At 42.1% G+C, this 27,118-nt stretch overlaps 1 protein-coding gene and 2 long non-coding RNA genes across 3 annotated transcripts; 1 reads left to right on the forward strand and 2 right to left on the reverse strand.

Annotated features, from left to right (window-relative positions):
* LOC121138696 lies at window positions 1–10,801 on the reverse strand. The gene is made up of 2 exons (XR_005875573.1): window positions 9,561–10,801; window positions 1–295 (listed from the first exon to the last, which is right to left on the reverse strand). It is a non-coding gene; the product is annotated as an uncharacterized LOC121138696 (long non-coding RNA).
* LOC121138694 (putative uncharacterized protein CXorf58) lies at window positions 205–27,118 on the forward strand. Its single transcript, XM_040741337.1, has 8 exons — window positions 205–320; window positions 3,991–4,081; window positions 7,083–7,177; window positions 7,538–7,649; window positions 16,826–16,957; window positions 21,274–21,503; window positions 24,498–24,654; window positions 26,648–27,118. Exons 1-8 carry the CDS (start codon window positions 205–207, stop codon window positions 26,819–26,821), a joined length of 1,107 nt encoding a protein of 368 aa, XP_040597271.1. The 3' UTR covers window positions 26,822–27,118.
* Window positions 17,881–26,650, reverse strand: LOC121138695. Its single transcript, XR_005875572.1, has 3 exons — window positions 26,502–26,650; window positions 20,158–20,223; window positions 17,881–18,089 (listed from the first exon to the last, which is right to left on the reverse strand). It is a non-coding gene; the product is annotated as an uncharacterized LOC121138695 (long non-coding RNA).

Genomic DNA, 27,118 nt, shown 5'->3' on the forward strand with positions numbered 1-27,118 from the left:
TTCCGACAAACCACTTGGTATTTTTATTATAAAAAGAATATAAATTGTAAACGACACTAAAAGCACAATGCTTTCTTTTTAAAGGGGTTCTAAAATTAACACAACAATCATATGACATTTGAGTCTAGTCCAAATGTGATAATGTGGGGATTATGACCTTAAAACCTTAATGTATGTGTGTTCAGATTACTTCTTTGTAGGGAAATGAAAAAGTCCTCAAATACAACAGGTACTGGTGCTCCAAAATCAGATAGTCAGCTCCCAGAAAAAATCCACAAGACACAATCGGCACGTGCTGCAAAGATAAAGGCAAGAAAAGAGTAAGAAGCCATCTTTTTGCCTTTTATCGTTTTCCCACAACTAGACAAATTACAAACTTATTGAGGTTTTCTTGTGTGTGTGTGTGTGTGTGTGTGTGTGTGTGTGTGTGTGTGTGTGTGTGCGTTTTACAAGGCAGTGTTTCTCTATGTAGCCCTGGCTGTCCTGGAACTCCCTCTGGCTGGCCTTAATTTCAGATAGCCATTTTATCTGAAGGCAAGGGCTAAAGGTGTGCACCACAATGCCATGCTAAGCTTACCCAAGTTTACTCCGATAACTTTAAACATTTCTTAATGTGTAAATTAAAATTTTGGTGTTTTTAAAAATTACCTTCAAGTTGAATATTATAGCTTTAGAATTTTATAATTTACAAAGCATGTTCACACACCCACATAATAATACTACAGCCTTCTGAAGCAATTTTGTTATTATACATTATAAGTGAGAAAAAGAGGACTGGCGAGATGTCTCAGTGATTAGGACCCCCCTTCCTAAGGACCCCAGTTCTGTTTCTGGCACCCATGTTATGTAGCTAACAACCACCTGTAATTCCAGCTCCATGGGATACAGCATGCAGATATGAATGCAGACAAAATATTGCATACATAATAAATAAATCTTAAAAATCTTAGCTGGACTTTGGTGGCACATGCCTTTAATTCCAGCACTTGGGAGGCAGAGGCAGGCAGGTCTCTGTCAGTTCAAGAGTGTGAGGACCCGCACTCATATGCATATATCCACCTGCAGACACACGCATAGTATGTAATTAAAATAGTCTTACATTTTTATTATATATTTAAATTAGGAACAAGCTTGCTTCCCATGTCAGACACAGCTCCCTCTCCCTCCCCTCCACACCTGCTCCCCTAATTAAAATATTTTAGGTGTTAAAAAAGTGAGAAAAAGCCAGAAGGTAGTGGCACAACCTTTAATCCCAGCATTCAGAAGGCAGAGGCAACCAGATCTCTCTGAGTTTGAGGCCAGCCTGGTCTGCAGAGGGAGTTCCAGGACAACCAGAGCTACACACAGAGAAACCCTGTCTAGAAAAAGAAAAAAGAAAAAAGCACAACTGGGAAGAAAGCTAAACCAGTTAATGAATAACATCAACGAGAATCCAAAAGGTTTATTTCTGTAATTTGGGAATTTTTATTTCCTTTATTTTAAGAACGATGGCTGACCTGGAAGTCACAGAGATTTGCCCGCCTCTATTCTCAAGTGCTGGGATTAAAGGCATGCGCCACCATATCCTTTTCTGTGTGTGTGTGTGTGTGTGTGTGTGTGTGTGTGTGTGTGTTCGTGCGTGCGTGCATACATGCAAGCGTGCGAGTGCTTGGGTGTCATCTTTAAGAATGCCATTCAACTCCTTTGAGACAAGCTCTCTCGTTAGCCCAGAGTTTGCCAATAAGGTTAGACTGACCAGCAAGCTCTGGGACTCCTCCTACTTCCACCTGCCCGGCACTGGGATTACAAACACATGCCATCATGCCAGGTATCTTTATACGGGCTTTAGGGATCAAACTCAGGTCCTCATGCTTGCATAGTAAGCTTATACCAACTGAGTTATTTCCCCAGACTTTTTCTTCTCTCTATCTTGTAGTCTACATTTTGCCAGCCAGTGGTGACATTGTACAGATGTCCCTGTCTTGGCACGTAGCCCTACAGGAGATACTGACTGGATAGGAGAGCACAGAAACCTGTAAAATCAGTTGGTGCTGGGACATTATCTAAAGTAAATCATTTCTCTAGCCTGTCTGGAATGAGCCTAGCTTGAGCAAAGATCAGAAAAGGGAATTTCTTTTTCTAGGTCACAATCATAAACCCCTAGAAAAGAAATGGGGCCCTTGTGTAAATGGTAAATTCTGCTGTTTTACATTGCTTGAATCAGTTAGGCAGTGCTTTTAGTAACTACTTGTAATCTCAGCACTAAGGAACCTGAGGCGGGAGCTGAGTCTGAGGCCAGGCTGGACTAAGTTCCAGGTCAGTATGGGGTACATAGTGAGACCCTGTCTAAAAGTTTTTTAAAAGCCTGGCAATAAATTATTGTATGTTCTGTGGTGTGTTGCATGTTCATGCAGATGTGTGCCAGTATGTATGTATGTGTGAAGGTCAGAGACCTTCCTAAGTAGCTCTCTAGCTGGTTGGGGTGGGGTAGATGCATGTGCCCACATACCTGGTCTATACACACCCAGATGGAAGCAGAGGTACACACTGAGTGTCTTCCTCTATCTCTCTCCACTTTATTTTTTGAGACACAGTCTCGAACTGAATCTGGAGTGTACAATTTCAAGTAGACTAGCCAAAAATCAACTGGAATCCTGTCTGCACCCCCAGTGCTGTTATTATGGAAGGTGCACCACAGCTCCCAACTTTTACATGGGTGTTCATGCTTGTCCAGCACTCTTTAACAGCTGAGCCATGTCCCAAGCCCCTTCACCTTATTTTTTGAGAGAGCATCTCTCCCTGGACTGGAACTCACTAACAAGGCTAGGCTAACTTGCCAAGGAACCTCAGGGATCTTCCTGCCTCCACTTCCCCAGTGCTGGATTACAAGCATTTGCAAACACATTTATCATTTTATATGGTTTCAGGCTATCGAACTCAGGTTCTCATTCTTTACCCACTAAGCTATTTCGCCAGCCCCATGAATGTTTTTAAAAGGCCAATTTGCCTTCTCACATCTTCTATTTATCCATATTGTCTCTTTCCCATCCCTTTCCCTTCTATCATCCCTCTTCCTCCCTTCCCTCTCTCTTTCTTTCCTCTCCCACCCCAACCCCCAGCAGTATTAGGAATTAAGTCTCTGGATCTCTAAGGATGTACTTAACAGACTTCTTACCTAGTGTACAAGTCCTTGGTTCAGTTTCTATCACCACATAAAACCAGGCATGTTAGAATCCCAGCACTAAGAAGTTAGAGGCAGGAGGATCACAAGTTTAAGGTGCAACTAGTTTATGCAACTAGTCAAAGCCAGTCTGAGTTATAGGAGACACTGTCTCAGAGGGAGGGAAGGAGGAAGGGAGAGAGAGAGAGAGAGAGGGAGAGGGAGGGAGGGAGAGAGAGAGAGAGAGAGAGAGAGAGAGAGAGAGAGAGAGAGAGAGAGAGAGAGAGAGAGAGAGAGAGATACTTGCACACACCGGGACTGTACCCTGAACCCAAATTTACTGTGTAGTCAAAGCTGGTCTTGAACTCTTGATCCTCCTGCCTCCACCTGCTAAGTGCAGGGATTATAAGAATGTGCCACCATAGCCAGGCATTGGTGGCACACGCCTTTAATCCCAGCACTTGGGAGGCAGAGGCAGGCAGATCTCAGTGAGTTCGAGGCCAGCCTGGTCTACAAGAGCTAGTTCCAGGACAGCCTCCAAAGCCACAGAGAAACCCTGTCTCGAAAAACCAAAAAAAAAAAAAAAAAAAGAATGTGCCACCATGTCTGGCTTTATGTATGTGACTTGATAAAGTTTTAGGTGAATTTTTTATCTCAGGGTAAATATTAATTATTCCATATCCTCGTTCTGATTAGAGACTACAAAGACTAGTTCCAATTACTCCATCATTAGGTCAGTCTTAGTAATGGGGAAATATAAGAGGATGCATAAATTGAGAGTTTTCTAAGATTTCAGGAAAATGAAAATATTTCATAAATCGCTAACATCTTTTTCCTCTTATAATTAATAGAGAGATTTCAGCAACAAAAATACAGAAAGCCTGGTTCACTTATGTGGACAAAACATTGTTTAAACTCCTAAAACACACTGTTTGTGCAGCGGTATGTATTTTTTTCTCTGACAAATGTTATTCCTTAACTAGTTAAAAGACCTGTTAATTAAAGATAGAGCAAATAACCCTCTTTGTCTCTTTAACTTAGATACAATAATGTCAAACTCTAAAATTGCTTCTTTTGTTAATCTTAATAGATATTTCTGGTTGTTGTGTTTTTTAGATTTATTTATTTTTATTTTATTTATGTGTATGGATGCCTTCAAGTGTATCTGTGCACTGTGGCATGAAATGCCTGTGAAGACCAGAGAGGTTATTTATTGGATCCCCTGAGACTGGGGAGTGAAAGATAATTGTAATGTGGGCATTAGGAATCAAACCTGGGTCCTCTGGAAGGTCAGTGAGTATGCTTAACTTCTGAGCCATCTCTCCAGCCCTCTGGCTTTAGTCTTAATATGAATGAGTATTACTATTTTTCTGAAATTAATGCAGTTGTGTTTCAGTTTAAATTTGTGTCCTTATTTGAAGATAAGAGACAGTGATCTTCTAACAATAAAAATCTCTGAATTAAGAAATGGGGGTGCAAGCCAGCTGGTGGTAGCACTCACCTTTAATCCCTGCACTCTTTTTGGAGACAGAGGCAAGCAGGTCTCCATTTTGAGGGCAGCCTGGTCTACAGGGCAAGTTCCAGGATAGCCAGAGCTACAGAGAAACCCTGTCTCAGAAAAGAAGAACTAGGGGTGTAGTGCAGTTGTAGAATGTGTATTCAACATGTTTGAGGCTCTGGGTTTGATCCTCAACACTACAGAAAAAAAATCCCTGAATTTAAAAGTGCACTTTTCTTTTACCCAGCAGTTTCACTTCTTTTTAGAGAGGATTTATTTATTTATTATACATGTGTATGTATGTGTGCCTGGGTGAGTTTATGTGCACCATGTGCGTGCAGGAGCCTGCAGAGATTAGAATAGAGCATAAGATCCCCTGGAACTGAGGTTACAAGCAATTGTGAGCCACCATGTGAGTGCTAGGAACCAAACTGAGGTCCTCTGCCAAAACAGTGCATGCTGTTAACCACCGAGCCATCTCCAGCAGTTTCACTCCTAAGAGTGCGTTCTACAGTGCAATTTCATTGCAGCATTGGTTCATAGATGCAAGTAACCATCTCTCTCATCATGGGTAAAGCTTGCAATATTAACACGATTCTACAATAGAAAGATAACCAAGATAGCTTGATAGTGAAAAGGACAATTCAGAACAATATGAGGAATAAAATCCTATTTGAATAAAAGACAACAAACAGATGCCCATCCTCTTTCCAGGAAGGAAAAAAAAAAAAAACCCTGGAAACTCCAGCAGAGTGTTAAGCCTTGTTTAAAGTAGTCTGCTATCAGAATAGTCTCACTAGAGGAATTTTATCAGCCATGAAAAATAAAAGTCTGAGAAATATGTATACTTCACTATCTGACTCACAGACGTATTTGTATTATCATACAAAACTCATTTTTAATTATCATGTTACTGCTTTCCTCATAATTTTAGGCTCTCCGTAAATAAGTGAAGTTAATCAGTTATTTTTACGTCTTTGTTCCAATGCTTCAAATTAATAATGCTTTATTGTAACCCGATAGTGGTGGCTCAAGCCTTTAATCCCAGCGCCTCTAGAGGCAGAAGCAGGGAAATCTCTGAGTTCGAGGCCAGCCTGGTCTACAGAGTGAATTCCCGAATGACCAGGGCTACACAGAGAAACCCTACCCCCCCAAAAAAAGAATAAAATGCTTTACTTGTTAAAAATCCTATTATTGTACATTTTATGGAATCATCACAGGCATAGAATTGAGTAGGGTCTTTTAAAGAAAAGAATGGAAATTTTAGAGTCGAACAGATCTAAGAGTTTTTTTTCTTTGAGTCTTTATTAATTTACTTTTTACATTCCAATCCCAGTTCCCCCTCACTCCTCTCTTCCCGCTCTCCCACTTCCCCCTCTTCCCATCTGCTCCTCGGAGAGGGTAAGGCCTCCCCTAAGTCTGTCCCTTCATCTTGTTGAGGCAGGACCAAGGCACCTCCCCACCCCCACACCCCTCTTTCTAGGATGGGCAAGGCGTCTCTCCATATGGAAAGGGCTTCACTAAGTCAGTTTGTGCATTAGATTTAGGTCTTGGACCCACTGCCAGTGGCCTCATACATCAAATTAACGTTTGAGACCTAGCTTTCTCATTTATAAAAATGAGAGCAATAATACTCTGCTTGTCTTGTTGTTAGCATTAAATGAGGATAGATATAGATATATGATACCACCATGTTACATGGTAAATAAAAGGTGTCTAAAAACTAGTCACTTAATACCATTATCATCCCCATATTACCATGATTCTTTCAACAATAAACACTTTTAAGTTTCTTGTGTGTTTCAGGTACAGTATCAGATGCTAGGAATATAATAAAGAAGAAAGATGCTGTCTCTACCTTCATGATGCTTCTAATCTAGTTGGAGACACAGATAAATCTATAGATAAATGCAATAAATTAAGTGAAAGTATTATCATAGGGATTGCAAAATGCCTGTGATATCAAAAGACATGGATATTCAAACTTGGAGACCCCTGAGTTGAAATAGCAGATGAAGGGCTACATAGATGATAAATGGAGGAGTCAAAAATAGAAATCCCAGCCTCCAAAACAATACAGAGAAACCCTGTCTCGTAAAACCAAAAAAAAAAAAATAAAGAATAGAAATGCACCTCTTTAGAACCCTGAGCCCAGGGTTCGGATCATTTCACTATGCCTCAATTCTTTTTGTTGTTGTTTTGTTTTGCTTTGTTTGGTTTTGTTTTCTGAGACAGGGTTTCTCTGTGCAACAGTCCTGGCTGTTCTAGAACTCACTCTACAGATCAGGCTGTCCTCGAACTCACAGAGACCTGCCTGCCTCTGCCTCTTGAGTGCTGGGTTTAAAAGTGTGGACCACCACCATCAGGCTGCTTCCATTCTTGTAATCAGTCAATGACGTGTGTCAGGATACCACTTTCTGTTTACAGTGACATCATTTATTTCAGGAATATTGTGTGGCGCATGAACTGCTGAAGAAAGTAAGCCCCATAGAAGCTGCACTTGTTAAAGATCCGAGCATGAAGTGTAAAGTCAGGTTCAGGTAATGTAACCAGCTGATTTATCTCATAGGAGAAATAATAGAAATGCTTTCTTTTATACTTATTATTTCTCAGGACAAAATTAAAAGGTAAGCATTTCCCTGTTTACATTTGTTATGGTTTTACATAGGCTAAGGCATGACTCTGGCTATAATTTGACATGAGGTCTCACCCCCATTGTGTCCACAAGTATGAGAATAGTTGTGACTTTCACCTTTGGATCTGTTTCTTTGCTAGATCTTTATATGTTCTTTATATGCCCTATATTTGAAAAACTGTATTAGCTCTGCTAAGTACATAAGAAAGAAGCAATAGAGCCCCACAATCATTGTCACATCACTAATTTTTTATCTTTATTTCAGATTTGGTGGTGAAACGTTTCCACCTTTTATCGTGTTCAAAATTTTTTTTAAAAATGATGGCCATGGTTACAAGTATTTCAGTGGGAAAGATTTACTAAAGCCGTCAAGTAAGGTGATGTTTCATGATGGATGTTTTATATTAATTTATATTAATATTTCTTCTTAATATCTATGTGATATCTAAATTACATTCCAATTATACAGGCCATTAGCAGTCCACCAAGCTTTTTCCTAAGCACCATGTTTCAAAATGTCTCCACTAAAACAAATTTGAAATGTTTTACTTATGTGAGGTTATGAAAAAAATATCTCAGTTTTCTTTGCGTTGAAATTTTAAATTCTGGAAAGGCAGGGGCAGGAATGATCTCTGAGTTAGAGGCTAGCCTGGTCTACAGAGTGAGTAATAAATATTGGTTTATTGAACCAGGGTTTCTCTATGTAGCCCTGGATGTCCTGGAACTCACTGTGTAGACCAGGCTGACCTGGAACTCACAGAGATCTTCCTGTCTCTGCCTCCCGAGTGCTAGGATTAAAGGCATGTGCCACCGGCATGAGAAATATATTTTCATCTTACTGTTGAGGGATAAATTCATGTCATGTTCATCTTCAGAATAAGCTGAGGTTGTTTCTATAAAACACCATCTATAGTGTCTGTTCTAAGATTGTATAATCGAACTTTTCCAGGAACTGAAATTCTCCTGGGCCTGTTCCATTGTCCCTATTCTTAGGCTTAAGAAAATGAGAATCTCAGAAGGAAGAAGTCAGGAGAAAACAGTATTTATTCATTAAAACTCACTGAAACATTGTATAATAACCTCATTTTTTTAATTTATGAAGTAAATGTTGGAGGGGAGGAAATAGCCCAGTGATATAAAAAGAAAATGTGACTTTCCTTTCCTCCAGCATCCTGAAAGCTTCATCACACTCCTTGCTGTGTCTCCATCACCCACCTGTCTGAGAACCTGCTAACAGACAGGAGAAAGACAGCTGGCTTTCAGGAAATCCCAAGTCAACACCTGAGGAAGACTGTCAAGACTCCAAAATGATGAGTCAAGTGGTAAACCCTAGCAAAGACTTTGAATTCCAGAATTTACAGAATTGGAGAAAACCAAAGGAGCAGAGAGTTCCCCTACGAGAAGAGAATCCCAGGGTGAAATGCAAAAACTGTGGGGCCTTTGGACACACCATAAGAAGCAAGAAGTGCCCTATCAAGTCCTGGGATGGTGCCAAGGTACCACTGCCCTTGGGCATAAAGAAGGGAAAGGAGAACCAGGACCCACAAAAGCCAAAGAATCTGCATAGCACTGGGCCAGTGTGTGAAACAGAGAAAGAGAAAAGAGAGAGAGAGAGATTAGAGGAGCAGAGGAAGGCTCTCGTGCTCAAATTTCCCAAGAAACCCCCAGAGAAGAAGCCTCGGAGTTGGAAGGATACCACACATTCTGGTGACTATCTGAGGCGTCCGAGCAGACCATCGTTCATCCACATTAACAAGAAAGTATCCCTGAAGTGCACCCAAACTAGTCTGCCATCACTCAAGAAATCTGATGGGGAACATGTGTACCATACAGCACCTTCCACAGAAAAGCCTACTATTACCATTAATCTTGAGGAAAATAACATGCCAAAACCAGCAGTTGGGCACAGTGCTGAGCACCCGACTTTCAGTGGGAATGCAACAGGCCGAAGCACAGAGCATTGCTTCTATCAGGTTCCCCAGGCTGCCTTCAAAGTGCAGGAGATGGGCCATGTATTAAACACCCAGTCACCAGTCCAGCATTCTGATGAAGATAAACACTCCCTCCTGTACCCCGCAGCACATCCAAATAGCCAGCATGCCAAACTCAGCCTCAAAGTAACACATGAAAGAAGTCTCCCCTTGTCAGCCAGATGAGCCAAAATCCTCAAAAGAAGCGGCGCGTAAGCACCTACCAGAGACCACAGAAGATCACTGAGAAGCCTATGTTGGAGGCTTTCCGTGTTGTGCCACATTCTAGTACCAGTCAAGTTGAATCAAAAGGGTTACCTCAAGCGACCAGTGTTGAACAACAGCCTCCTTGCAACAGAGCTCTCCTGAATTTCACACAGCCTTTCACCGAGTCCTGTCATCCATTGTCCAGTCATGTTCCAGTCCAACCCCTCCGAATGGTCTTCACTAGATTGAGGAATGACTGCTGGAGCTCCAGGATCTTGGAAGCTTCCTCATCCCATCCTCCTGAAAAGAAAATACCTTCTGACAAGATCTCTCCCTCCCTGAAGCAGTCTGAGGGAGCATACCCCAGGGTCCCACTGAGCATTATCATAAGGTCCCGTCCACCCTCCTCCTCTGAGGAGAGGAAATGAGAAAACCACATGAAAAATGACTCTGTCTCCAGCCTCAGAGGGACTTGTAGAGGACTGGTGGATGGAGAAGAGAGCGCAGGAAGCTGACTAAGCCAGTTGTTTGGGGTCTTTGGGACAGTGAATCGTATGAATACCGTCAACTGAGCAGCAGACACAGACACCCTTCAGATCACATAAACTGTACTTCAAATGGAATTGACTGGGGTCTTACATGAAGTCTGTATGAATTTGAGTTGGTGTGTACATGCGTTTATTCACATGTAAGTAGAAAAGCAGAATTAGCCTGTTTGGCATCCAAGTGTCTATGTTAGTGGGAGGTCTGGATGAGCTCTACGACCTCCATTTTCATCCTGACCTCAGAAGGGAGATCTTGACTATCAAATGCGCCAGTGAAAGCCGTCGTGAAGAAAGTTTTCTTGCACTTACACATGTTCTTTAATGTCTTGTAAATATGTTTAAAAAATAAGTTCCCATGTTAATATAGATCTACAAAGTATGCCAAAGAAAAAAGAAAAATGCACTTTGATGCCTGTCCCTAATATGCTGCAGCTGTCACTCTCCTGGAGTAATCAGCCCTAATAGTTTGTTATGTTGCCTTCATTTCGCTATGAAACAAGGTTATATAATTCTGTTTGTTCTTGTTATTAAGATGTTATCATACTATTCAGCCTGACTTTTTCAGTGAACACCGTAATGGTCTTTTAATGAACAGAACATACCCAACTTGAAGAGAACAGTTTGGTCTGCCCTTGTCCCTTCTTTCTTTTCAAAACAAACTTGGCTAAAATGTGAAGTCATGGTTGAAAGAAAACATACAACGGTGGGATTTTTCCCATTATAAGTTTACATTTTTGCTCTTTGAATAAAAGTTTTGTTAGCCAATTGATCCAACTATTCTGCTTACTTACTTCTTTTTGGTGTTTGTTGGTTTCTTTGTTTGTTTGTTTGTTTGTTTGTTTGAGACAGGGTCTCTCTATGTAGCTCTGGCTATCCTGGAACTCACTTCATATACCATGCTAGCCTTGAGCTCCTAGGGATCTGCCTGCTTCTTCCTCCAGAGCTCTGGGATCAAAGACATGCATCACCACACCTGACTCTTACATCTTGAACTTCTGATTGCAATGCCTCCACCTCCAGAGTGCTAGGATTACAGGTGTGCAGATACACAGGTGTGCAGTGGTGAGGATCAAACCCTGGGCTTCATGTATACTAGGTAAGCACCATACCAAATGAGCTACATCCCTAGCTCTAAATTCATTTATTCTTTTTGTTTGTTTGTTTGTTTGTTTGTTTGTTTTAAGACAGGCTTTCTCTGGGTAACAACCCTAGCTATCCTGGAACTCTCTTTGTAGATCAGGCTGTCCTCGAACTTACAGAGATCCTCTTGCCTCTGCCTCCCAAGTGCTGGGATTAAAGGCATGTGCCACCACCGTCCAGCTCATTTATTCTTTTATTTTATTATGCGTATGGGTGTTTTCCTGCATGCATGTCTGTGTGCCACATTCGAGTTTGGTGACAGAGAAAGATGTAAGATCCCTTGGAAAATGGATTTAGGAATGGTTGTGAGCCCCTATGTGAGGGCTGGGAATCAAACCCATATACTCTGTAAGAGACATCAGGGCTCTTAACAGATGTCCAGCCCTTCATTTATTTCTTTGTAGAAGTGGGCCAGTTTTAGTTTGTTCAGACGTCTATTCACTTATCTCTGAAAATATTTTTATTATTTTTGTATGTATTAATGTTTTACCTACACTTCTGTGTACCACATGTATGCCTGGTGCCTGAGAAGACCAGAGAAGGATTGCCCTGGGACTGCAGTTCCAGACTGTCAGGAGCCTCCAGGTGGGTGCTGGGAATTGAGCCCAGGTCCCCTGGAGGAGCATCCAGTGCTCATAACTGCTGAGACATCTCTCCAGAAATTTATTGCCGGGCATTGGTGGTGCACGCCTTGATCCCAGCACTAGGGAGCAAGAGGCAGGTGGATCTCTGTGAGTTCAAGGCTAGCCTCCAAAACAATTCAGAGAAACCCTGTCTTGAAAAAAAAAAAGAAGAGAAATTTAACATATTTTTGCTCCATCATTCCCCACCATATTTCCGTTTCTTTTTGCATTTACTTGTCATTTTCCAGCTGTATCTCTCATGTATTCACAAAAACAAAAAGCAAAACAAGTGAAAGTGGGGGAAAAAGGAAGTTGGACAATTTACACTACCCAACTTCAAGACTTAGAAAGCTGCTGTAATTAAGACAGACATAGAATCCCCTGGGGAAAAATAGAAATACATCTATCTAGAGATTATCAGTATTTTCTGCAAAGGTGCCAATGCAGGTCAAATGGTTCTAGAACAGTGGTTCTCAACCTTCCTAATGCTGCAAGCCTTTAAATTCAGTTCTGCATGCTGTGGTGGCCACCAACCATAAAATTATTTTCATTTCTACTTTATAACTGCAATTTTGCTACTGCTATGAATCGTATACAAATACATATGTAATGTAAATATGCTTTCCAGTGGTCTTAGGAGACCCCGTAAAAGGGTCCTCTGACCAGCCCCTAAAGGACCGCAACCTGCAGGCTGAGAACCTCTGCTGTAGAACAATAGAACAATGGTGTGTGTGTGTGTGTGTGTGTGTGTGTGTGTGTGTGTGTTCGCGCGCGCACTCTTGTTTCATTTTCCACTTTGACAATCTATTTTCTCAGCATTGGTAATTTACAAGAGGTTTTCATTATTGTTGGTCCACCAGAGAATTTTCTACAACCTTGCTACCCAAAGCATGTGCAGCCTTACACACTGGCATCCACTGGACCATTTTAAAATGCAGAGCCTTGAAGCTGGAGAGATGGCCGAGCAATCAAAAGTGTGCACTACCCTTGCAGAGAGGCCAAGTTTAGTTCTCAGCACCCATATCAGGTGGCTCGCAACTACCTGTAACTCCAGCTTCAGAGGATTTTGTGTCCTTGCTGGCCTCCTTGGGCACCCGCATGCATGTGCACATGTGCGCACACACAATTAAAGAATAAAAATGATGGGGCTGGAGAAATGGCTCAGAGGTTAAGACTGCTCTTTGAGAGGTCCTGAGTTCAATTCCCAGCAACCGCATGGTGGCTCACAACCACCTGTAATGAGATCTGGTGCCCTCTTCTGGCGTGCAGGCATACACGCATATATAATAAGTAAATATTTAAAAAATAAACCAGTTACTACACTTACAGGCTAAAGAGCCTTAACTGTTGGCATCTAGCAACTGTTATTTTATGTTGAAAAATCCGTCTTTTTAAACTTTATTCACATAAGAAAAACATTAATAGCCACCCTTGTTATTGATTATTCTCTCTTTTTGTCTCCCTCCCTCTCTCTCTCACCCTTCTGCTCTTTTTCCCCACACTGTGTCAAGATTCAAATATATTAGGCTGGCCTCAGACTCATGCGGCTAAACTTGAACATCTGATTCTCCTTATTAATACTCCTATACTTATTAATACAGGTGAACCCCACCATATCTGATTTGGACAGTAAATTCTGAGGATCAAACTCGTGGCTTCATGCATGCTAGGCAAGCACTCTTGCTATGTTTGTCAGTCCTGCTTGATCACTTAGGGATGAGGGAGTACAAACTCTGGAGGTTAGCGTCAAGTGTCTTCCCCATTCATTTTCCATCTTGAGTTTTGAGACAGAGTCTCTCATTGAACGTGGGGCTCACCAATTTATTTAACTAAGCTGGCTAGCCAGTAAGATTCAGGGATCTGCCTGTCCCTGTCCCACAGCGCTGGGATTTCAGATGTATGCCACAATGGACACGGTGATATATCTTACATGCGTACTGGTGATCAGAACTCCAGCCCTCACACTTAGGCAGCAAGCACTTTACCAATTGAGCTGTCTACTTAGCTCCTCTGGCCCAACTTGATCAATTAACTGTAATCTCAAATGTGCATTATTTCATTTCATTCCCATAAAAACTAGTCTGTATGTTTTGTTAGTCTATCCTCACTCTTTAAAAAAGTTTGAGACCAGCATGGTCTATAGAGCGAGTTCCAGGACAGCCTCCAAAACAATACAGAGAAACCCTGTCTAAAAAGCCAAAGGGAAAAAAAAGAAGAAGAAGAAGAAGAAGAAGAATCTGAAAGTAGAAAGGAGACTAATGGGAAAGAGGAAAGGGACCATCGGGAATAGGAGGAAAATATATATGAATAAAAGTGCCGCTGGTCGTTGGTGGCAAACGCCTTTAATCCCAGAATCCCAGCACTCGGGAGGCAGAGGCAAGTGGATCTCTGTGAGTTCGAAGCCAGCCTGGTCTACAGAGCAAGTTCCAGGACAGGCTCCAAAGCAACACAGAGAAACCCTGTCTCAGAAAAAAAAGAAATGCCATAAGGCCTAATAATGAAAAAATAAAATCACATATTAAATAAATAAATGACAGACCAAGTAACTCAGTTAAAACCTCAGAACTGGACAGCGAAAGAACTGAGAAAAAAGTTCATATTCTTGAGAGATGCACTCTCACCCTGGACTCTTGGGGAGGGTCTAGGCCCTGCCCTGGATGAAATGACAGACTCTGGAGATCCCCCAAGGAGGGCCTCACCCTCCCTGGGGAAATGAGGGAGTATTGGGGGGTTGGGGGAGGGCACGGGAAGAGGGGAGGGAAACGCAGAGGGACCTGGAATTGACATGTGAAGCAACCTCGTTTCTAATTTAAATTTAAATTTAAAAATAAAAAAGAGAAAAAAGTTCATATTCTTAAACACCCCTGAGCTAAGGTAACACTGTTCTTCTCTCACGTGGCCCTCCTTCCATTCACTGTTTGACAAACGCCATTCTCTCTTTGTCTGTGGGAAAAGCTAGAATGTGAAGCCGGGCATGGTGGCACACTCCTTTAATCCCACACTCAGGAGGCAGAGGCGGGCGGATCTCCAGCCTGGTCTACAGAGTGAGTTCCAGGCAGCCAGAGCTACAAAGAGAAACCCAGTCTCTATTTTCTTCCCATTCCATTTTCCTATATGCACCATCAAAGCTTTGGAATTCAAAACAAAATAAAAAAGGACTGTTCTGGATAATAAAAATGAGAATTAGAGAGGAAAATATGTGAAGGCAAGATATTGTGTTGTGCTTTACATGAAAAGAAAAGAAGCTCCGGGCTTTTGCTCTGACAGAGTTCTCTCCATACTCTCCCAATAGCACGTTCTGGGGTCCCGAGGAAACAATTGATCTGGAATAGAGAGAGATTTGGATTTGCTTCTCTGCCAGCCTCCCTCCACATAAGCAGACCCTTTGTGGCCGGAAGCACCAATCCATATTATAAATGGGGTTGGATGATTCAGCACATGCTTACGGCAGCATGGGCGTATTTAAGTCTCCCCCAGTATGTGTAGCTATTAGCAGGATAGATATACGTGGGAGAGTGTGATATACCTAGAGCCAAGACAAAGAATCTTCACCCTCTGTTTTCTGTGATTTCTCTCTCACTGGTCTCTCAGACATTGTCCTTGAATGTAAACCGGACATTTTAGAAAGAAGGAAAAATCCTTGAATGTAAACTGTTGACATTTTAGAAAAAAGGAAAAATCCTTAATTTGCTTCTCTGCAGCTACTGAGAATGAAATCTAAAGGAAAGGGAGGTGTAAGCAACCCGACACATCTACATTTCTGTTTGGAAGTTATGAGTTAACTAACAGAAAAGAGTGTCAGTTCCAACAACACATTTTATTCTAGTTCCCAAGACACCCTGTTTAATCATCAGGTGAATTTCTTTTCACTGATAGCACAAGCGAGATTATGGTTGTTCTTTTGTTTTCATTTAAATGAAAAGAACGATTTGTTTTGGAGACAGGGTTTCTCTGTGTAGCCTTAGCTGTCCTGAAACTCGCTCACTCTCTCTGTAGACCGAGTGACCTCGAACTCACAGAGATCCGCCTGCCTCTGCCTCCTAAGAGCTGGGACTAAAGGCATGTGCCACCAACGCCTGGCTGAAAAGAATGTTTTTTTTTTTTAAGAAAAACATATCTTTAAAACTGTGGCCCAGGCTGGAGAGAAAGCTCAGTGGTTAAGAGTACAGACTGTTCCTGTGGAGGACAGCAGTGCAGTTCCCAGTGTGCACATGAGGCAGCTTACAGCTGACTAACAGCAACTCCAGGAGATCTGGTGCCCTCTTCCTGCCTCCTTGGGCACTGTGCTCACATGAACAAATTCACATGCATATACACATAATCAAATAGAAAAATAAAATCTTTTTTAAGATTGAAAAACACATTTTTACGTTGTGCTGGTGTATCGTTTGCCTATCACATGTGTGCAGTGCCCACAGAGGCCAGAAGAGGGCATCAGATTCCCCTGGAATGGGAGTAATCATGGTTGGTAGCTGTCATGTGAGTGCTCTTATGTGCTGAACCATGTTTCCAGGCCCAAATTAAAATCTTTTTAAAAATTAAAAACTATGATCCCTTGAGGACTGTAGACTCAACTATACCTGTAGTTTTATTTTTAAACTGCGTATCAGTGTCTCTAGCAACAAATTTCAAATGGTTTTAAAATCCCTATATAAACCAGACATGGAGATCCACCCCTAAAATCCTAGCGCTTGAGAGGTGGAAGCAAGAAGTTTAAGTTCATCCTTGACTACACAGCAAGTTTAAGGCCAGCCCAGGGTTACATGAGACTGTGTCTCAAAACAAATTCCTATATAGCTGGGCATGGTGGCTCATGCCTGTAGTGCCAGCATTGAGGGAGCTGAGGCAGGAGGCTTACTAGTAAGTGCTTGACCAACCTGTACTACAGAGTAATACCTTATTTAACTCCTTCCTCTCCTTCCTCTCCTCCCAAATTTCCTTTTTGTAAATGTAGCCTTTCTATTACTAGCAAGTTCATAAAAGACAGGAACAGTATTTCTCAGAATATATATAAAATGTGTGCCAATGATTAAAAATATATTATTTTGAAAATCGACTTTCTTTATAGGCAGTGGCTGATGCTTACAAGATAATGGGGGAAAGGAAATTTTGTCAACAAATTATGGAAGATGAGCATCTTTTCCAGAAATTCAAAGTAACTGATCGCATGGATGTTGTCACAGTGCAAGATTACATGCAAGTAAGGAATTTGGATATAGATATTAAAAAGGCTTGCCTGACCCTATTCTCTAACAAGAAAGAATCATAATTTTTATTTTTTTGAAACAGGATTTCTCTGTGTAGCCTTGGCAGTCTTGGAACTCGCTCTGTAGGCCAGGCTGGCCTCAAACCCACAGAGATCCTCCTGCACCTGCCTCCCGAGGGCTGGGATTAAAGGTGAGTGCCACCACCGCCCAGCTCATTATTTTTTTTAGTTGTGATAAAACACACACAACATAAAATTGACCATTTTGGGGGCTAGAGATATGGTTCAGTGGTTAAGAGTTCAATTCCCTGTCTATAACTCCGGTTCCAGGGGATCTGACACCCTCAAGCCAATGCATATAAAATAAAAATTTAACAAAATAGCATGGGTGGGGTTAGAGAGATGGCTCAAAGGTTAAGAGTGCTTGCTGTGTTTTCAGAGGACCTGAGTTCAGTTCCCAGCACCCACATCACACAGTTCACAACTACTTGTAACACCAGCCTCAGAGGAGCCAGTGCCCTCTTCTGGCCTCTGTGGGTACAGCATACACATACTCAAGCATGCATACATACATACTCAGGAGGGAGAAAAATAAAATTAAATTTTTTTAAAGAAAAAAGTTACCAATTTGAGACTGCCGAGATGGCCTAGCAGGTAAAAATACTAGACAGCAAACCCAAAATCGTGAGTTTGATCCCCAGGGCCTACATGGTAGAAGGAAAGAACCAACTCCACTAAGATGCCTTCTAACCTCTTACGTCACGTAAGTGCTCCCCACATGCGCACGTGCACACACACACACGCACACACACACACACACACACACACACTAAACAAAATGTGTAACTTTTTGAAACTAATGAGTGAAGAGTTGCCTCTAGTTGCAAGATACGGAAAGAATGAGAAAGCAACAAGAGTTCTGTTCAAAGGCTCTTGATATTCCTGGGGAAATGGTGATTGCTCAGTTTAAGGATGTATGTCTTCAGATGCAGGAGAGAGAGTAAAGGCAGTGGGCCTTGGTGACAGACAGGGAGAGAAACTGAAGATATGTCTGGCATGACTCCTGGATTTCTGGTTTGCATAGCTGGATAGAGCAGTGCTGAATTGGAGCACTTACGAGGCACACCTGAAAAAAAAATAATAATACTTTTGTAACAGTCCTTCCCATTTTTCTACTAACAAATCCAAAGAGGCAAACATTGATGAAAAATTACCAATATTCTGATTCCTAATATAATAATAATAATAATGTATGTGACCTTAGCTTCTTCCTAATAATGTATGTGCCTTACTTTGACATATGAAGTTAACTCAGGGCCTTGGAGACTCTTGGTTGTGCTTTCTTTCTTTTAGAGACTTAAGCTATGAGACTCAGGAATTAGATCAGAAAATAAACGAAGCTAGGGATTCCAACCATTCACAGGTTGTGAATATGTCAAGGATTGGGGTCACAGAGAGAAGGCCCCAAATATTTACACTGGCAAAGAGAGATAAGATTATTTGTGTGAGTGAATGGCATTTTTAAAGATATTGCCTGGTATATCATTTCCTTTCATCTTCAAGTTTGTAAATCCTGCAACTCTCTTTATGGATGAGAAAAATGAAGCTTTAACGAGGTCCAAAAACTCACCCAACGTCACACAGTGAATGAGTGGCAAAGGAGATCAGTGACAGACTCGAGACGTTTACTAATTGTACCACTGTACTCCTGGGACATAAAGTAACAGACATGCTCACTATGCAGGTAGCATGGGACTAAAAGAATGGGTGATATGAGCTGAAACTATACAAAAACATTTCACTTTTTTATTGTTTTGACACAAGATCTCATGTAGCCCAGGTTGACCTCAAATTTGCGATATAGCCAGAGGATGACCTTGAACTCCTAATCTTCCAGTCACCACATTCCAAGAGCAGGGACTACAGGTTCATGCTACCACTCTTTGCTGTTTGCTCTCCAATGTGTGTGGATCTGATTTTTTTTTTCAGCACGGGAGCTTGAACCCAGGTCCCTTGCATAATAGGCAAGCACTCTACCCCTAAACTATGTCCCCAGCCCCATGCAAAGCAAACTTAGCAATCAGTAGAGAAAATTGCTTGGCACTCGGGAGGCAGAGGCAGGCAGATCTCTGTGAGTTCGAGGCCAGCCTGGTCTACAGAGTGAGTTCCAAGACAGCCTCCAAAACGATACAGAGAAATTTTGTCTCAAAAAAACTATTACAATAGAAATGAAAGACTTAAAACATTTAGTGCAGTACTATTTAATATACTGAGAGCGAAAGTTTTATTTCTTTGTTAAAAAATAATCAGCTGTGAAAGTTTTTTTTTGGTTTTTGGTTTTTGGTTTTTCGAGACCGGGTTTCTCTGTATCGTTTTGGAGGCTGTCATGGAACTCGCTGACCAGGCTGGCCTCCCGAGTGCTGGGATTAAAGGTGTGCGCCACCAACGCCCGGCTCAGCTGTGAAAGTTTTAATTCTTTGTTAAAAAACAATCAGCTGTGAAAACACGAAAAGCCAATGGGTGAAGTACATGACTTGTCAATCTCAATAAAGTTGTGAGTGTAACAGATTGGGGGTGTAGCTCGATGGTATGGTGCCTTGAGTTCATTCCCCACCACAGGCAAGAACAAAGAAAAGCCATGGGAGAAAAAGCATAATCAAGAATAATTTGAAATCTGTGGCTCAGGCCTATAATCCTAGATGTTTAGGAAACTGATGCAGGAGGATCACAAGTTCAAAGCCTGCCTGAGGTACAGAATAAGTGCACAGCCAACGTTTCAAGACTGTTATCAAAGTTTTTAAATTTAAGGTTGAGGGGAGAGAATTAGTCTAGCATGCACGCGGTCCTAAGTTCCGCCCTCAGTCCACCCCCTACCAAAAGAGCCCTTGGAAGAATGCTGGCCTTCTTGTTCTCAGGTGAGTTACTGTGGGGACGAACTGTCTTTGCTGTGTCTCTGTTACTTGTCACACTCCTAAGTTTGAATCGGGTGCTGACATTTTAGCCTTCATATTTTCTATGTTGCAAAGTATGTTAGATTTCTCCTAATGTGAAGCTTTTTCTGCCAGTGGCACTTTGTTCTTCTTACCAAGGCCACATATGTGGGTATGTTCACCTTCACCAAATCCCTCTAGCTGTACATTGCCAGTTTCTTAAACTGCCACCTTTTATAGCCACCCGTTTCTTCTACAACTCACTTTTCACTGCATTCCAGACTCAATTCCAGTGACACCACATTTGGTTTCTTTGTTGGCCAAGTCTGCCTTTGAAAAAAAAGATTTATTTTTATTAATCATATGTATGGGGCAAGATTGTGTGCACACAAGTGCAGATGTCCAAAGAGGCCAGAAGAGGCCGTTGCATCCCTGGAGCTGGAGTTACAAGTGGTTGTGAGCCACCTGACATGAGTGCTGGGAACCTACCTCAGGCCCTTTCCACGAGCAGCGTGTGCTCTTAACTGCCCAGCCATGTCTCCAGTTCACAATTCCCCATTTTGATTATTCATTGTCTGTAAAATGTCACATGGGCTTATCATTGTGATGCAAAGAGGTCACAGAACTACATATTTGCTGTCTGTATGTGAACTCATTAATGGATTCACAGTGACCAAGCACTGACATTTTTAGAGCCAGGATATGACTTGTCACTAAATATGACTGCACAGTCATCACTGGTGAAGTAGGCTGTGAATTGAAGATCTAGCTGCAGAGTGTGTGCCTTATGCAAAGGTTTGCAGTTATATTGTGAGAACTGGAACCGGCTGCTTCTTGCTGAGAGACTGATTCTACTCAGCAAAATGGTGGCAACTGACCCTTCTGCATGATGTCACATGGGTACACCTGTGTGTTTGTGTGCATGAAAGTGGGTGCACACAAAATTTGAGCGTATGTAGTAGACCCTAAAGGCCTTACTCCTAACACTGTAGCTCCTCATCCTTTATGATGTTAAGTTGAATATATAAGTCGCGTTTTTAAATTGCTTGCTTGATATCATTTTTATTGGAAAAAAGGTAAAGTCAGATTCCTACAAATATTGCAAATAAAGATAATGAAATCCTCCACTTAGCACCAGAGATTAACTCATCATTTTTAAAATAGTGTGTGCCGGTGTTTGTGCATTAGATAAACGTTTAGTGAGTGTGGCGCTGTGTGATCTGAAGCTGCATGGCATGGGTCGTGCCTTCCAGTAAGGGAATTAGGATGAATATAGACAGCAGAAACATCTAGGTGGAGTGAAAGTCACAGGAGGGAGATGCCAATAGAATTTAGAGATGAGCACCAATAACTGGGCTCTCTGCATTTTTCCCCATATAGTACTGCAGCCTTATGGACAAGACCCCTGCATCATCTGGTGGCAAGAATAACCACTGGCGAAGATTAAACCTCAGATACATTCCCAAAACAATGATGATGTACGACATAGTTGATTATGCAGAGTCTGGAGTCATCTCAAACCGTTTACAAAAAGAAATGAAGTATTTGTTACAGAAGCCACGAACAGAAGCGATGCGTCAGCACCAGCTACAGATTGTCTCGAAAGTTAGGTAAAAGCCCATTATTCTTGAGGTTACAACACTAAAAGCATTCCTGAAAATGTTCCCTTTCTGATACATAGTCCACTAAAGATAACCGTAAGGCACACGGGAAAATTTGAGTTGGGGAAGATTGTCCCAAATATATGCATCTTTGTAAGCAGAACACTAACAAAAAGGCCAGTTGGTACTGAGGTGATAACTTGTGCCACCAGGCAGCCACCTCAGGATGCCAAGAGGCTGTGCTGGTAAATGTGCAAACAGTGCAGGGGTAAAGAACCCTGGTGACACTTTCATTGGAACAGGCAGACACAGATGCTGCTGCTGGAAGAGAAGCCTCAGGCCATCATGGCTTCCTTTCAAGAGAACATAAGAGGCCATGCAACGGGGGAGTCATCCTAGGTCAGGGAGTGATGGGGCACAGTAGAGTGAGTCAGGGGTTAGTGAGTGTGCCTCTCGGGGGAGAGGGGTCTCCGTGCAACTGTTAATATTTTTGTTTTCATAAATACAACCAAAAGAGCTCCCACTGCCCATGCAGCACAGAGCCAAAGGCTCTGTGCCTTCCTGTTGAAAGCCGTAATTGTCCTCTCTCCTGGCTCCCATTGCCTAGGATCAGTTGTATAATTTACAGTGGCAATATTCCCTTCTTTACCAATGACAAGCAAACATGTTCATATTTTGGACAACTGTGTTGTAGCAAAATATATGTATTAGGGTCCGAAACAACAGGAACAGAATGCTATTATTCCAATTAGATTGCTTTTCATTTCCTTTGCTAAGAATCACCCAACCCATTTTATTTCTAAATTAATCTGGCTTCCTTAAGAAAAAGAAAGGGGTGCTAAGGCTGAAGAGGACTTGTTGATATGTATTTTCCCACACATATACTTGCAATGAGATGAATTCCTTTAGACTACAAAGAATACACTGGCAGGCAAACATACTGGGGATGCTCAGGAGTGGAGATGAAAGGTGTTGACCCAACAAAGTAATTTAACTCTCTTATTTTATAGTCAACGCTGTGCACTTTCCAGACAGATAGCCTGGCTCAAGGCACAGTCTGTCATCATGGAATAGATTTTCTCTAACTCATACATATGAACATTGAATATAGAACTTAACCCTATTACCACTAAGGTCAAATAAATGATGTCATTTTCCTCACTGCCATATATAACCTTGAGCTCCCTGCTATTTGGATTCACGCTACTGATTATCCAAGAATGAGTCATTTAGGAGCCAGACAGCTCGCCAAATTTTTAACCAACTGAAGAAGAAAAATATTTTCCTAAGAGCATCTTTGGATAAAGTCCTAGTCTGGGATCAGGAATTGAGTTGGAGCAGTTGATTTGGGAGGTGATCCCAGGACCTATGAGGGGGTAGGGCAGTAAAACAGAAAGGAACATACTCCGGACTGCGTGTTAGCAAGCCAGTTACCACTGGGGCTACCTGGAGCTTCGTCCTTCCTGGGACTGTTAGAGCCAGTGTGCAATGTGCAACTCAGTTATCCCACTGGGCACACTAGTGTCCCATGGCCATTGGTTAAGTGCTGGCCAGCAGGGGCAGTGTTCTTGGTTGCTTTTAATCTTCTCTGCACGTGGACTCTTGTTCTGAAAGACGGTTGTAAGGATGAATGAATGACACAGGTGCTGGCAGGTGATAATAAAGCCAATGGGGTGAATGATGTAACCCCACCCTGATTGAATAAAACAGCTTCACTAGGCTGGGGAGATGGCTCAGCGGACAAAGTGCTTGCTACACAAGCGTGAGAACCAGAGTTCAGATCCCCAGAGGCCATGTCAAAAGTCAGGCAGGTGTGGTAGCCACTTGTCATCTCAGCACTCAGGACACAGACAAGCTCACTGCCAGACTAGCCAGAAATGGTGAGCTCCGCATCCAGAAGAGATTTAGTTATCCTCAATAAATAAAACTGGACAGCAATCGAGAAAGACACCTGACATCAGCTGTGGGCCTTGACAACACAATCAGACAGTGCTTGCATACACACACACACACACACACACACACACACACACACGTGAGCCCACATATGTGTGAAAACATGCACACATACACGGAGCCACACAAATGCATACACAAATAAATACCTTCATCATGAAACCCATTCCTTTGTATGCTAACCTTAAAATTAATTTTTAAAGGAAGCTTGCTTTTTTCAGCTGTTATGAAACGTAAATTCTGGCATTTGTTACGGTATTTAAAAAAATTCATGCTAGGTGTGGTGGTGCCTTTAATCTCAGCATTCAGGACAGGACGCTTACTTCTGTAAGTCTGAGGCCAGCCCGGACAACAACCTTGTCAAAAACCAAACAGAACAAAAACAAGCAAACAAAAAAACATTCATGTGGCCACTACACAGGCTTTTCTAAGAAGGTCTATTTTGGATTGATAGCAGGTTTTGACCATTTTTATCATCGTAGTTGTCAACGCCATCATCATATAAGCACCTCTACAAGTATCAGGTAAAGAACAATGCTGTGCCTTTTTTGCCTTTTTGAAATGGTCTTGCTCAGATTGGCTTTGAGCTCAGTAATATAATCCAGCTGGCCTTGACCTCACGATCTTCCTGCCTCTGCCTCCTATATTCTGGAAAGAGTGTGCTGTCATGCCTGGATGTTTAAGAATGGAAAATGCAGATGGCTATGGTGTGGTGGTGCATGCTTTTAATCTCAGCTCACAGGAGGCAAAGACAGCTGGGTCTCTGAGTTTGAGGACAGCCTGGTTTACAGAGGAGTTCCATGATAGCCAAGACCACACAGAGGAACTCTGTCTTGAAAAACAAAAACAAGAAAAGAAAAAAGAAAAATGCTATGTAAAGTCATAGAAATGATTACTTTAACCTAAAGACTGACATGCAGTGTTGCTTCACTTACTGAGGTCTCTCAGTATGCTAGAGAATGTCCTAGAGTTTAGAATTTACTTCACATTTAAATCTTATTTTGTGTTCTTTTATTTTTTTCTGTCTCTTACACAAATGTCTTCTAGGTGTCCATCCATTACAACTGTCTGTCCTTTTTACCAGCCTTGGGAACAGCAAGGTAAGATGAAACATCTGGGCCGTCGATCCAAGCAAGCACAAAAGAAGGTTGAACAAATGAAAAAGGCCTACATGACAGATAAAAAAGAAAAGGCTTCCTCCAAGGTAACTGCAAATTCAACCAGCAGTGAACTCATTTGTTATTTTGGGCAATTTTCCAACTGCCTATGAGTAATTTTATTTGCACAAAGAGATGCAAGTTCAAGGCGGAAACAACTTTGGCATACCAATACCTGGGCAGTGTGAACCCACTTTCTGGAAACACCTATTTCCTTCCTTCCTTCCTTCCTTCCTTCCTTCCTTCCTTCCTTCCTTCCTTCCTTCCTTCCTTCCTTGCTTCCTCCCTACCTCCCTACCTCCCTCCCTCCCTCCCTCCCTCCCTCCCTCCCTCCCTCCCTCCCTCCCTCCCTCCCTCCCTTCCTTCCTTCCTTGTTTCACTATGTAGCCCTGGCTGACCTGGAACTCTGTATAAACCAGGCTGGTTTCAAACTCACAGAGTTCCGCCTGCCTCTACCTCCTGAGAACTGAGATTAAAAGCATGTGCCACCACAGCCAGCTGCATTTTCAATTCTTAAACATCCAGGCATGGCAGCACACTCTTTCCAGAACTGAGGAGGCAGAGGCAGGAAGATTGTGAGTTCAAGACCAGCTGGATTATATTAGTGAGCTCAAAGCCAACCTGAGTTGTATAGCAAGAACATTTCAAAAAGGCCAAAAAGGTGGGGAAAGTGTCCTGGAGAGATGGCCCAGTGGTCAGCAGTACTGACTTTCTCTTCCAGGGGACTCTGGTTCAATTCCCAGTGCCCACACTGCGCTTCCCAGCTATGTTGGACTCCAGTCCCAGGGGATCTGCACTCTATTATGTCCTCAAGATCACTGCAAGCACATGTTACACAGACCCACAAGCAGACAAAACACCCAGACACATTAAGTCAAAATGAAGGTTGAGACTCTTCTTACAAAAGGACTCTTACACAGTATTGGTAGCTATTCTGTTAAGCACCTGATGTATGGACTCCACATCAGCACAAGCAGGCAAAGAGGAAAGGAAGACTTGTTCCACAGATTGAATCCAGCACATCTCTCGAGTGCTAGTCTAATGAGAGCCATCCAGTGTGCGTGCTCAAAATGAAAACAGCGCCTCACAGGCACTGTACCCTCAGCTCTATCCCTACCTCTGTCATTTTTGACACATGGGGTTTTCTCTGTTCTCCAAGATGGCCTCTCCTTCTGGGCTCAAGTGATGGTCTCCCTTGAACCTCCTGAGTGGCTGGAGCTATAGGCTGGTGAGGTTCTGTTTAACCGTAAAATGCTATGTGATATAAAATCTGCCTCTATGCTTCCACACTGAAGGGCTACTTAAAAAGAACATGTTTTGATACACTACTGGGTGGTTTTTAAAAATTCTGCCTGACTGGCAAGATACTCAGCAAGTAAGGCTCTTGCTGCCAAGTCTAATGACCTGAGTTGATCCCGGGACCCCACATGTTGGAAGGAGAGAACCAACTCCCAAAAAGTTGCCTCTAACCTTCACACTTGTGTGTTCTCACATGCATGCATATTAAATAAATACATGAAAATATTTCTAATTCTGCTACAAATTTTGGAGGGTGAAGCTAAGTAAAGATAGAGAATAAAAATACAAAGTAGTAAAATCAAAATATGAAACACTTAATTTTTAAATTAATTTTTATCTAAATTTTTAAAAATCTTATTTTACATACCAACCCCAGTTCCCTTTCCCTCCCATCCTCCCATTCCCCCCATCAACTCCCCACCCCTCTCCCCATCCACTCCTCAGGGACGGTGAGCCTCCCCCCATGGGGGATCATCAAAGACTGACTCATGATTTAGGGAAGGACTTAGGCCCTCTCGCTTGTGTCTAGTCTGAGAGAGGATCCATCTATGGGGAATGGGCTCCCAAAACCCATTTGTGCACTAGGTATACATACTGGTTCCACTGCCAGAGGCCCCATAGACTTCCCAGGCCTCCCAACTGACACCTATGTTCAGGGGCCCTGGTTTGGTCCTATGCTTGTTCTCCAGCTGTCAGACTGGGGTCCGGAAACACTCTATTTTTGTTTGTAATTCCACCTAGGAAGCACAAGAAGACGAATCAGAAACAAAGAATAAGAAGGTCATCTTCTCCTCTCCATCTTTTGAAATTTTGGCAATTGAAGAACCCCCAACAGACACCAAACTTCAAAAAGAAGAAAAGGAATTATTTGCCTGGTATCAAGACCTATATGTTAAATATTCTTCATTGTTTTGAAACACTAACTGACAGAAAGCAACTGTTGTTCAACAGTATTGCTCTCTGTCTATAAATAAAAATCAGCTGAGCACAAGTAAGTCTTTACTATGCTTTCTTAACCAGATGCATAATGTATTTGTGGCCCTTTTGTATTACCATAGGTGGGAATGATTTTTACACTGAATGGATGGATTACTTCTATTAGATGCCCTAGATCTAGCAATATACAGTTTTGTTCAAGAAATGAGAAGCAAATTAATCCATAGGTGTTTAATTCAATGTTGATTTTTTTCATTAAAAATATTTGAAAGGCCA

Source organism: Mesocricetus auratus, unplaced genomic scaffold, assembly GCF_017639785.1.
Source record: "Mesocricetus auratus isolate SY011 unplaced genomic scaffold, BCM_Maur_2.0 contig_13396_pilon_obj, whole genome shotgun sequence".
Lineage (NCBI taxonomy): Eukaryota > Metazoa > Chordata > Mammalia > Rodentia > Cricetidae > Mesocricetus > Mesocricetus auratus.